Source organism: Plecotus auritus (assembly GCF_963455305.1).
Source record: "Plecotus auritus genome assembly, chromosome: 8".
Taxonomy (NCBI): domain Eukaryota; kingdom Metazoa; phylum Chordata; class Mammalia; order Chiroptera; family Vespertilionidae; genus Plecotus; species Plecotus auritus.
Genome location: NC_137782.1, coordinates 153,194,451 through 153,207,876, shown reverse-complemented (window position 1 = coordinate 153,207,876; position 13,426 = coordinate 153,194,451). Strand labels below are relative to the sequence as shown.

The 13,426-nt window shown below is 39.8% G+C and overlaps 1 protein-coding gene across 2 annotated transcripts in view; it reads left to right on the top strand.

The window, feature by feature from the left end:
• The window catches only part of EML4 (EMAP like 4), a 152,830-nt gene that overhangs the window by 118,651 nt on the left and 20,753 nt on the right, over nt 1-13,426 (top strand). For both annotated transcript variants that reach the window (XM_080683151.1, XM_080683150.1), the window contains 6 exons: nt 2,310-2,461; nt 4,681-4,806; nt 4,892-5,023; nt 5,696-5,763; nt 11,277-11,365; nt 13,207-13,304. In XM_080683151.1, the coding sequence (XP_080539277.1) occupies nt 2,310-2,461; nt 4,681-4,806; nt 4,892-5,023; nt 5,696-5,763; nt 11,277-11,365; nt 13,207-13,304 (665 nt within the window). The remainder of the gene's footprint in view (nt 1-2,309; nt 2,462-4,680; nt 4,807-4,891; nt 5,024-5,695; nt 5,764-11,276; nt 11,366-13,206; nt 13,305-13,426) is intronic.

Below are 13,426 nucleotides of genomic sequence, written 5' to 3'. Positions count from 1 at the left end.
TAGCATTTCTTCTTTCCTTCCTTCCTTCCTTCCTTCCTTCCTTCCTTCCTTCCTTCCTTCCTTCCTTCCTTCCTTCCTTCCCGCCCTCCCTCCCTCCCTCCCTCCCTCCCTCCCTTCTTTCTTTTTTAGGATACCAAAGCCCTACAAACTTTAGTTAATTTTTATTTATTTATTTATTATTGATTTTAGGGTGGGAGCAGGAGAGAAACATGGATATGAGAGAGAAACATTGATCAGTTTCTGGGGATTGAACCAGCAGCCCTTTGGTGCACAGGACGATGCTCAACCAACTGAGCCACACTGGCCAGGGCTAGTTAATTTCTTCAGCTCAAATAGAAAAATGAATAAAATGAACAATTCTCAATAACAGATTCATTGAGATATAACATATGTACCATAAAATTCCCCCTTTTAAAATATACAATTCCTAGTGGTTTTTACTATACTCACAGAGTTGTGCAGTTATCACCACTGTTTAACTTTGGAACATTTTATCCTCCCTCCCCTCAGCCTCTAAACAACCATTTGTCTACTTTTGCTCTCTGTAGATTTACCTGTCTTGGACATTCCATATCGGTGGAATAATACATTATATGCCCTTTTGTGTTTGGCTTCTTTCATTTGAATCTTAATGTTTTCACAGCTCATCCATGTTGTAGCATGTGTCAGTACTTAATTCCTTTTTATGGCTGAATAACATTCCATGATACGGACATGCCACATTTTGTTTATCCATTCATCAGTTGATGAATGATTTTAGAAAATGAACATTTTTCTAGTTTCATTAATATATAATTGACATATACCATTGTATAAGTTTAAGGTATACCACATAATGATTTGACCACAAGTTTAGTTAACATCCATCAGCTCACATAGTTAAAATTTTTTCTCCTGATGAGAACTTTCAAGATCTGCTTTCTCTGTAACTTTCAAGTATCCAATACAGTATTGTTTACTGTGATCATTAAATTCCCAGACCTTATTTACCTTATAACTGGAAGTATGTACCTTTTGACCACCTTCACTCATTTCCCCCACTGAACAATTTTTAAACTAGTAACTTTTTTACTTTTCTAAAGGATCTAAGGTCTATTTATTGACTTAACTTTGGCCAAATTTAAACAAGGCTCTACCTTCCCATTTTGAACCTGGTAACTAATTCTGCAAAATAATTGTCTTCCAGAAAGTTTTACTCTTGCTCTACCAGCCTCACTAGCCAGATACAGACCTTCTCGGAATAAGGCATGATAAATGCCAAAGAGGTTTGGATGCTAAAATCTTACCCTCACCTTTAAAAAAGAGGATTTGTGTGTGTGTGTGTGTGTGTGTGTGTGTGTGTGTGTGTGTGTGTGTGTGTGTGTAATCCCCTTGTATGTACCTGCCTTGTCCCTCCCTGGCTACTTGTAAAATGCTGTGAGAAAACAAGAAAGCTGGCCTGTCATTCAAACTGTCACATTGATACAGCTTTAATTTAAAATACTTCTCTAGTTGGTCAAAACCCACTACTCCAGGCCTCCAGTGCCCACTTCTGCCCAGTGCCTTTCCCAGTCTCCCTATCTCAGCAAATAAAGGGGGCAGTCCTTGGCAGAGCTGGTAGGTCAGCAGTGGTTGCTAAATGTTAAATATTATGACTGTTAGCTCAGCAGGAAATTAAAGCTTTTTTGCAAACTTAAGGGTACATTGAGTGAAGAGCCTTGAGCCCTATTCACAGCTTTGTCACTAGCTAACTATGTGGTATTGGTCAAGCTATTTCTATACCTCTGTGTCCTCAACTCTAAAATCAGAAAAGTGATACTATGCTAACTGCCATAATATGATTATAAGAGATTGTAAAGTTCTGAGTTTCCCCTGTTGTCTATAGAATTGTCACTACTCTAGTTTACCCTTTTGTAAGAATGTGTTTTGAAATATTTTCAGAGTAACAATATTGACATAAATACAAAAGGTTGTATTAAGCTGCACTACCAGCCTCACATAACTTGCTGAAAACAGGTTTTTGATTGTTGAGTTGTAGGCACTTTTGAGTAATCACTCTATACAGATGGTCCCCAACTTACTATGGTTTGACTTACGGTTTTTCAACATTACAGTGGTGCAAAAGTGATATGCACTTTGGTAGAAACCAGCTAGGCTAAGTTGTGAGGTTTGGCGGGTTAGGTATATTAAATGCATTTTCATCATACAATGGGTTTATCAAAACGTAATCCCATCTTAAGTCATAAAGCATCTATTTCCTTCCAGAAAGCCACTAAAGTTTGAGGGGAAATGTTATCACTAGTGTTTTTATTTTTTCCTAATCGTATTAGGTGTTTATCAGATCAGCAAACAAATCAAAGCTCATGATGGCAGTGTATTCACACTTTGTCAGATGAGAAATGGGATGTTATTAACCGGAGGAGGAAAAGACAGAAAAATAATTCTGTGGGATCATGATTTGAATCCCGAAAGAGAAATTGAGGTAAGGATGGGAACATAAAATTATAATGTTAAATTCACTAAACTAATGTCTTCTGTCCCACATTAAGATAACTTACACTTTCTGGGAAGTTGGTGCATATCCTTGTCATTTCATTTCCTCAGAATGAAAAGAAAAAAGAAGCCAATCACTAAACAAAATAATTTGAAAGAATTTTTTAAAAAACGATTGGGCAGAATAATTAACGTACTTGTTTATTTCTGAGACTTTTTTTCTTAATGATCCAAAACATAACCAGGGTATGCAAAATGACCAATTCAATTTTAATACTGAAAATAATCATTTCAACAGTGAGCTTAATGATAGTAGATAATTATCTATGCTTGTTTCTTCTTCATGGTTTGGACCCAGGTGTATCTATAAAACCTGACAGGTACTATGTGTACTGTGAAAGGTATTAAATGCTAATTAACTTGAGGTCTCAGATGGTAGAACAGTTAAGAATTGTATATTAGATCAATAATTCTCAAAGCAAGGGCAAATTTCTTGTTTTGATATTGCCTTTTTTGGGGGGTGACTTAAATTTTGAACTTATATTCAGTGTATTCTAAACATGTTTTCCAAACAAAATCTCTAAAAAGAAGATCCTGACAGTACTGCTCTTGGGTTTTATTTTCAAGAAGATAGATAAAAAAGAATTGCTTTATCTTAGCCTTAAATTCATGCTGTTTCTTTTCTTCACAGATAACTTATACCCTCTGTAGTCAAAAGCTATACCATCTAGTTCATGCTCCTTCTGCCATTTCTAATGTAAATTTGGATTACTTTTAGAATTCAGTTCTTTGTGCTTTCAGGAGTAGTTTTTGGATCATACTTTATAAAGGAGTCATTCTTTTGGGCTTAAGGAGACCCAGTGCACGAAATTCGTGCCCTGGGGAGGGGTCCTTCAGCCCGGACTGCACCCTCTTACAGTCCAGGACCCCTCGCTCCTTATTGCCTGCCTGCTCACTGCTCCTTACCACTCAGCTCGCTGCTCCTTCCTTAGTGCTGCCACAGAGGTGGGAGAGGCTCCCGCCACTGCCGCTGCGCTCACCAGCCGTGAGCCTTGCTTCTGGCTCAGTGGTGCTCCCCCTGTGGGAGTGCACTGACCACTAGGGGGCAGCTCTTGCATCATAGCGACTGGTCGTTCGAGTCCTTCTGCTGTAACAGTCACTTAGGCTCTTATTATATAGACTAGAGGCCCGGTGCACAACATTTGTGCATGGTGGGGGGGCTCTCCCTCAGCCCAGCCTGCACTCTTTCCAATCTGGGACCCCTCGGGGGATGTTCGACTGCCAGTTTAGGCCCAGTCCCTGCCAGCAGCCAGACATCCCTCTCACAATCCAGGACCAGTGGCTCCTAATCACTCGCCTGCTTGCCGGCCTGATTGCCCTAACTGCTTTCCCCTGCCGACCTGATTGCCCCCTAACTGCTCTCCCCTGCTGGCCTGATCGCCCCCTAACTGCTCCCCTGTCAGCCCGATCGCCCTCTAACTGCTCCCCTAAAGGCCTGATCACCACCTAACTGCTCCCCTAAAGGCCTGATCACCACCTAACTGCTCTCCACTGCTGGCCTGATCACCCCCTAATTGCTCTCCACTGCCGACCTGATTGCCCCTAACCACCTTTGCCTCAGTCCCCGCCACTGTGCTTTGTCCGGAAGACCTCCGGTCTAATTAGCATATTACTCTTTTATTAGTATAGATAACATTCACTGAGAGTTTCCCATGTAATGGATTAAATGAGATTGATGTACCAAGGAGTCCTGTTAATGAGTTATAACACTTTACAATATACTGCTTTTTAGTTTACAGAGTAAGTAGTGTCTGTATTATTATTATTCCCATATTATATATAAAGAAACTTGTTTTAGGCTAAATGACTTGACCAAAATAACATAACTAGTAAGTAACAAAACCAGACCTTCCTCTCCTAAGCCTTAACTCTTAAAATCATATAAAATATAAATTTAAAATGAACTGAAACAAAGAATGTTAATAATAATAATAATAATACATTATAACTTCTGTATAATAAAATGTAATTGAATAAATTATCATTAGCATAAGATTACCATATTACTTTCAAACTTGGAATTTTGTCACTCATTACCCCATAATTGTTTTCAGCTATTAATGCAGTTTTCAGGTTGTAATTAATGCATGTTAGTATGTGTATGGTGACATTGCAGTGTGGTGTTTTTTGTTTTTTTTTGTTTTTTAGGTTCCTGATCAGTATGGAACAATCAGAGCTGTTGCAGAAGGAAAGGCAGATCAATTTTTAGTAGGCACATCACGAAATTTTATTTTACGGGGAACATTTAATGATGGCTTCCAAATAGAAGTCCAGGTAACTGTGTAATTTTAACCATTAACTGAATACTTTTATGATATTTTGTGTCTTTTAACATAACAATGGGTGTATTTTATTTCAGGGTCATACAGATGAACTTTGGGGTCTTGCCACACATCCCTTCAAAGATTTGCTCTTGACATGTGCTCAGGACAGACAGGTGTGCATGTGGAACTCAATGGAACACAGGCTGGAATGGACCAGACTCGTAGATGTGAGTAAAACAGAATTGGATTATAATCTCCCCACAGAAACTCCCCAGACTAGCATTTGGAAGCAGCAAAAGTGAAAGGACTCAGCATTGGTTAAAACAAAGTGTTTAGTATAGGGGAGAGTGTTTAGTCACAAAGTAGTATTCCATGAACCCACTCTGAAGAAGCAAATTAGCAGTGCAAAAGCTCAATTTTTCCATCAGTTTCCATAGTAAAAAGATTTCACATGTACATGGAGCACTGTTCAGAAATGTTTGGGCCTCTGGTGGTGGTGCAGTTGGATTCAGTAAGTGCTGCTCACTAACAGACTGTCTTCTTTTTGAATTGATCTCTTATCCCTACCCCACCGAGATATCCATCTTGTCTAGCCCAAAGGTGTATACATTTTCTTTGCAGACTCTAAAGAATTATACAAATGTTTGTTGTTGTTATCCTGTTATTATTTCCACTGCCTAGCCACAAGCTGGTTGTCCTTTCCCCTCACCACTCTGCCAGCATACCCCTTCCTGCTCTGAAATTCTTTTTCCTTTCATATCCACACAGCTACAAGGATGTTGATTGGAATCCCATGTTTATATGAAACAAGTTATTTTCAAATAGTTTTTGCTACTATTCCTATAGACCTAGTGAGACTTTCTCATGTACTCCCCAACAGCTGTCTGTCTTTCTTCTAGGAACCAGGACACTGTGCAGATTTTCATCCAAGTGGCACAGTGGTGGCCATAGGAACGCACTCAGGCAGGTAGGGTCTTTAAGGGAAATGTGAGCTGAGTAATTTGAAGTGGTGGAATGTTTAACCATTGTTAGGAATGTTGTCAATCTGATCTGGAGAATTTATCTTTTAAGTGGCACACTAATATGCATGTTGCTCTTATGTTACATATACTCTTTCGATCATTAGTAATTATTTACTGAGCACCTGCTCTTGGTTAGACACTGTTGTGGGGATTTAAGCTACATGAGAGTGCAAAACAAAAATCCCTGCCCTGTGCAGCCCGCATTGTAGTGCATGTCAGGGACAGTGAGCCTGGCAAGTGGCTGGGTAAAGAATTTAATTTAGTTTTGATGCAGAATCACGGAACACTAGACCAGGAGAGACTTAAGCAATCCAGCTGAACCTACCAATTTTGATGGTGACTGTACCTTGGCAAGCCAGCAATGTAGCAAAAATACTGTTATCAAAATTGAGCCAGATACTGTTGACGATAAAGGTTCTAGGCATAAGAAATGCTCCTTCTGCTCAAAAGGGAGATGTCAAAGTCATATTAGCGCTAGCTGAGACTTTCTTCTTTGACATAATTAAAAGAGAAGATTTCTAATTAGAAAAGAACAGCTTTTTCCCTCTGTAATTTGGTGTTACTTAACTTGGCCTGTGGGTACTCCTGTGCTCATTTCCCAGGGTGACAATGTCTTTGAACTCCATCAGCATGAATCTCCCTGAGTTCTGCCTTGTTACAACTCCAGTTCTGAGTCGCTCTTCAAATGCTTATTGAACTCCTGCAACTGTAAGGCACTGATCTCGGTGCATGGAGTGGCACCGAGGAATATGAGACATGGTCCCTAGCCCCAAGTAGATTATGTATTATACATAAGAAAATAAAGAACTTTTATTAGGTTTAGCATTACTTGAATAAACAGGCAGCAATGCTTGGAGATGAACAGAGAAATCACTGTGAGCCTGAGTTGTCAGAGAACACTTCACAGAGGAGGTGGGATTGGTCCTGCCTTGGAGGAGTCCTTGGATCTTGAAGAGGCAGTGAAGAGTGAGGAGTCGTATCAGGCAGGAGGAAATAGACGGAGCAAATTCAGGTCAAGGATGTTTCTAAAGGCTTCTTGGTACCTAAACAGTGGAATTCAAACTTGTTAGCTTGGCCTGTGAAGCCCATTAATGATTTTTTTTAAGTTTACATTTATTGTTGAAAGTATTACAGAGGTCTCCTTTTTATCCCCCATTGACTTCCTCCACACACACACATCCCAGGCCTTCACCACATGATTGTCTGTGTCTACAAGTTCTTTGGTTAATCTCTTCTTGCCCCCTACCCCCGCCACACTCTGCACCTCACCCCCCACCCCGAAGAAGAGAATGGTCAAGTTGTTGTCCTGCCCAGCCTCTTTGTACTTCTCTCTCTTTTTTTTCAATCATCACCCGAGGATATTTTCCTATTGATTTTTAGAGAGAGTGGAAAAACGAGGGAAAGACTGAGAGAAACATCAATGTGAGAGAAGCACATCGATTGGTTGCCTCCTGCACAAGCCCCGACCAAGAACTGGGCTGGGGAGGATCCTGCACTGAAGTACATGCCCTTGACTGGAATCGAACCCGGGACCCTTCGGTCCACAGGCAGACACTCTATCCACTGGACCAAACCAGCTTAGGGCCCCTTTGTACTTTCCTATCTACTCCTCTCCACCTGTTTATGTCCCACCTATCTGTGCCACATTTGATGAGATGAAATTCCAGGTCACCTATATCCTCCGTGCCTTAAATTTGATAATCCTTGTATAATTCATTTTACTTTATTAACTCACTCTTTCTCCCCAGTTTGATTATAAACTGTTTTGCCTCCTTTCCCGACTCTTTTCTTCTCTGAATCCCTAAATGTTAGTGTATCTCAGGCAGAGAGAGATCACACCCTTCCCTGGTGTGAGACGGTGAAAAGCACAGGCCAGAGCTCTATCCTGGTTCTGCCACTAACTACTTGGTTGATGACTTGTTGGGGGTTTTGGCATCATAGTTCATTCTTATTTGTAAAATAAGAAAGTTGAAATGGGCTACTCTTTCCCTGTTTTTGAATTTATACATTTTTCTGATTATAAAAGCCACATTCCTATTCTTGTATTAGATCATAAAGTAACAGGGGAGGGGGGCGTTTATAAACCTGCCACCTAGAGGGTGCACTTTATATTATGGTAAATATTTTTTAACTCATATGTATTATGAACAGAGATAACCATTTAGGGACTTTAAAGTGTGATACTTTCCAGCTCTAAAATCTGTATAATTCTTTTTTGCCACTAAAGAAATCAGTATAGTGTTTTTAAAAAGGGATAAAGATAAATGATGGTACTACATTTTGGTATTTGACTCACATGTCAGATTAGTTTAAATATATGACCAAAGATTTCTCATCTCCAATACATTTAGAAAGATCCATTAGGTCCTTGAGGCCATATAGAGCCCCATAATGATTCCAGATTACCTTAAAGCAGAAGCTTGGTTACAATGTATATACTCTAGACTAGAATAAGAATAAATTCAACACAGTGAAAACTTAAATATTTATTTCTGTAAAATTCCCTTTGGTAGAGGATTTGTTATGTTCTCCATACTTTTATTAGGGACAGAGGTTCTGAGCCCAAAAAAATCTTTCTGAAGGTAGAACATAATTCATGCAGTGAAAAGAGTGGGAGCTTTAAAATTATTTCTTGGAGTCCATATGGAAGTTGTTTACTTTCAATAACAAAGTTGTTGGGTTATTACTAAAAATTGCTTACCAAAAGTAGAATTAATTTCTTACATGCGATTGAAGAAATAGAAAAAGGAGGCAGAGGTATCTTTTGTTTTTCTTGTTGTTTTTTTAAATAACTACCATCCCTAACTAGTAAATGACTCAGAGTTTTAGTTTTCTACATGTTATACCAATAAGACATTCTGGGTTTTGTTTTTTTTTAAATCCTCACCCGAGGATATTTTTCCATTAATTTTCAGAGAGAGTAGAAGGGAAGGAAGGAGGGGGAGAGAGGCACGTTGATTGGTTGCCTCCTGAACACATCCAGACTGGAGCCAAGGAATGAACCTGCAACCCAGGTACATGCCCTTGACCAGGAATCAAACCTTCAGTGTGCAGGCCGACACTCTAACCAGTGAGCAACACTGGCTAGGGCTCTGGGGTGGTTTTTTAATATAACTTTTTGAGGGGTTTCCAAAACGATAAAATTGTTTGCAGTTTTCCTAGTAAGATTAAACTAATTTGGAAACAGTATCAGTTGAGGCTTCTCCAAAATAAAAATTGATAATTTTTGAATGCCTAAGAAGGTATGGTAACGTTTACATAAATTCGTTAAAAACTTGAAACCTGACACCTGCAGAGTGGTGCTGTAGCTCATTGTTCTTTAGGTATGTCTGTTTAATCTGAGTTGGAATATTTTGTTCTCTTACTGTGAGAGGGCAATTCACTTGACATCAGCTTTGGCACTTCTTGGCTTAGAGGAGCATCACAGTGGACACTAGCCATAGAAGTTGATTAATGAAATACATTCTCAGAAGAAACCTCTAACCTATGGGTACTGTCCAGTTGCAGTAAAGTGTGTTCCTTCTATACCTTTGAAATGGAAATGATCAGTCAACTTGTAGCATAGGCTTCCACGTGCCAGTTTCCTACTTTTAAACTCCAGTGTTCACAGAGAGAAGCTATTTCTGTTACCTGGATAGAAGACAGAATTTATTAATTAAGTTAGCTGCCTGGAAGTTTCAATCCATAGCTCACAAGTTACTAAAATTCATTCATGAACGTGTTTAGAGAGCAATTTTATAGTTAAACTAGAGGCCCAGTGCACAGATTCGTGCACCGGTGGGGTCCCTCAGCCTGGCCTGCGGAGATCAGGCTGAAACTGGCTCTCCGACATCCCCTGAGAGGTTCCAGATTGCGAGAGGGTGCAGGTCAGGCCAAGGTGCACGATCAGGGCCGGGGAGGGACCGCAGGAGGGCTCCAGGGCATGTCTGGCCCATCTCGCCCAGTCCTGATCGGCGGACCCCAGTAGCAAGCTAACCTACTGGTTGGAGCGTCTGCCCCTTGGTGGTCAGTGCTCGTAATAGCGACTGGTTGAACGGTTATACGAATGGTCGGACACTTAGCATATTAGGTTTTTATTATATGTATTATATAGGATAGTTGGGATCTTTTAGTCTCTCATCTCCTACCTTGAATTCATTAAGGCATATGAAACAACATCACTAAACATGTTTTTTAAAATTCTTTAAAGCACTATCCTCTCATAAATAGTATTTATTTTAATCTGAAAGAGAAATTATCTCTTTCCAGATATTATATAATTAGCTGCAAAATTGAAAAGAACTGTTATTCTGATTTCTGTTACTGGCTTATTTTAGTGATGGAATTTTCCCATCTGAATAATTAAAAACAAAACTTGCTGCTCTTGTCCCATCCTTTTACCTGAGATTTAGGTAGTAATTTTATTTTTCTAGTATTGTCCCATTTTCTCCACCCCAACCATTTCTTCCTGCACACTGCACTACTACTAATTCTTGCTAAAATATAGGTTTTGTCCAAGACATTTTATATTAGTTTATTATTCATTTTACAAATATTTTTAGTGCCTGATCTGAGCTAAGCAGTGCTCAACTCTAAACTCCAATCAGCTCTGCATACTGTCTATAACCTGCCTCCTCTCACTTATCCAGCCTTTGGTTATTTATCCTTAGTTCCCAGCCTTTTCTTATAGCCCATATCTTGCCATACTCTTCTGAAACACCATTTCTTCCTTCAAGTGCTTTTAGGTAAGTCATTTATGATGTAGTTGGATTTAAGTTACTGTTTTACTTCTCAAGAGGCTTTTACATTTTTACTTTTCCTATAAATGTGAATGAAAAACTATCAAATTTAGTTTCTCTATGCATGTTAAGGTGTTGGAGAGGCAGAGTGCCCCCTGCTGGTTCCTTTGAAATCACACCAAATGAACGGCTGTCTGCCTTTCCCTCCCACCTTCACACTGTGCATGCTCCCTGCCACCTCCGTAGCTGTGCAGCTTTCACTCCTCCTGCCTGAACTGCTGTACTTCTTTCCCTCAGGGTTCAGCTCAACCCATATCCTACATCCTATCCTCCTGCTACCATTCATTTTCCTTATGAGAGTTCCTCTACATAGTCAGAGGAACTAAGATTGGCATTTGATTGTTTTGTTTTAATTGGCTCATTTCCTTTTCCCCACTTCTAGTATAAATCTTCAGAAACACTGATCCTGTCATCTTATTCTATTTAGACTAATTAGCAAAGAAACACTGTTGGCATTCAGTGAATACCTAAATAGAAATGAACATGTCTAGGCCCATATAAGTATATTTATATTGTATCTAGCAACACTTTGCAAAATGAATTCATCCTTCTTTGGAAGAGGGAAACATGTCATACTTAAGGGTAATATTAAAATTTCTTAATTTTTAAAAAGGGAGAAATGATCAACCATTTTTTCTATAAATGCTAATATCTGAAGATTTATTTTTACTTCTTAATAGGTGGTTTGTTCTGGATGCAGAAACCAGAGATCTAGTTTCTATCCACACAGATGGGAATGAACAGCTCTCTGTGATGCGCTACTCAGTAGGTGAGTAGATTTACCCCCACCCTAGCATTCACAGCATTTTTCTACAACTGCTTATTTTCACTTTCAATGAAGCTGATTACTATATTCTCTACTGTCTAGAGTTGTAAAGTATTAAACATGTTTTCCCCAGAGTTTCAGATTAAACTCTGCTGCGAGAAACTGCAAAAAATCTGCTAAAGTTAAATTCTAAATCAAGAAAACATAAATTTATAATGAACTGTTATGAATGCATTCGCAATTGAAAGCAGAAAACAATGCAATCACCCCATCCTACCCTCCACCCCACCCCCACACATACACACTTTTTATTTTGGCACTAAACATAGTGTGCTTAGAATTTTGAATAGGTACTAGGTTGAATGTTACATCTATTTAGCAACCTTTTCTTTGTATATAAGAGAATATAAAATAAATTACAGAATATTAAAAATACACGAATTTTATAGGCCCTTCAAGTTCTTTAAAATCTAGTGGCATTATTCCTGGTTACATAGAAATGATTGTTTTGTTAATTATATGGAACTAGAGGCCTGGTTCATGAAATTTGTGCTCTCGGGGAGGTCCCTCAGCCTGACCTGTGCCCTCTCACAGTCTGGGAGCCCTTGGGGGATGTCCCACTGAGAGCTTAGGCCTGCTCCCGGGGAGGGGGCGGGGAGCGGGCCTAAGCCAGCAGTTGGACATCCTTAGCGCTGCTGCGGAGGTGGGAGAGGCTCCCACCACTGCCGCTGCACTCGCCAGCCATAAGCCCGGCTTCTGGCTGAGCAGCGCTCCCCGAGGGGTCCCAGATTGCAAGAGGGCACAGGCCAGGCCAAGGGACCCCCCCACCATTGCATGATCGGGGCTGGGGGAAGACACAGAAGGTTGGCCAGCCGGAGAGGGACCGCAGGAGGGCTCCAAGGCATGTCCGGCCCATCTCTCTCAGTCCCGATTGGCCGGACCCCAGCAGCAAGCTACCCTACCGGTTGGAGGTCTGCCCTCTGGTGGTCAGTGCACGTAATAGTGACTGGCCGACCGGTCGACTATCTGCCCCCTGGTGGTCAGTGCATGTCATAGCGAGTGATTGAGTGGCCTTAGCATATCATTAGCATATTACACTTTGATTGGTTGAACGGCCAACCAGTCGACCAGACACTTAGCATATTAGGCTTTTATTATATAGGATACTCAGCAACCCAAGAATTTGATAAATTTGTTTAGCCTTGTTTGAATTAATCTTTGTACTTTATTTAAAATGTTAAGTTTCCATTGTATTCCAATTTTCTTTTCCCCTTATATTTATGATTTTGACTCATATCTTTCTTTCCTGGAGTTAGAGTGACATTCACATATATTCAAAAATATATTCCAGTAGTTGGATTAGTATGGGGTTCAAATGATCCTTTTGATTGCTTCTTAGTTTTCTAAGTTGTTTCATAGGAAGCAGTGAATACTATTCTCTTGAGTTGAGAAAGGAAGGAAAAGATTTGCTTCTATCTATAAGCCTGGCAAGAGTAGAGGCAGAAAAATTTTTGGATTGGCTTTTTTCAGTACTGTAGTAACAAATAACTACTGCAAATGTAGCAATTAATATACATGGGTCAGTTAGACTTCATTGACTATCTGCTACATGGTAAGTACAATAGAGGAGACCATAGAGAAGAGAACTTAGCTCCTTCCCAGGAAAACCAACCCTGTATTTGGAAAGGTCCCATGTGCTCAACTGAAGTGAGCAATTATACGCTCAGCTTGCCATATGAATACTATGACTTAGACCCATAAAAGCTGGTTAACCGTGGGGCCAGATTGTAGCTATATCAGTGTAGCTATTTCTCTAGTCAACACTCTTTCTTGCTTCATTCTAGATGGCACCTGCCTGGCTGTAGGATCTCACGACAACTTTATTTACCTCTATGTAGTCTCAGAAAATGGAAGAAAATATAGCAGATATGGAAAGTGCACTGTAAGTAGAGAAGTAAGATAAATTGTGAGACTGTTGGAAATTTTTACTTGTGTTAAAAAGAGTTAAATGTTTACATTGATGTATCTGTTGTTTTCTGCCCTTTAAACTTTAATCTCTATCTT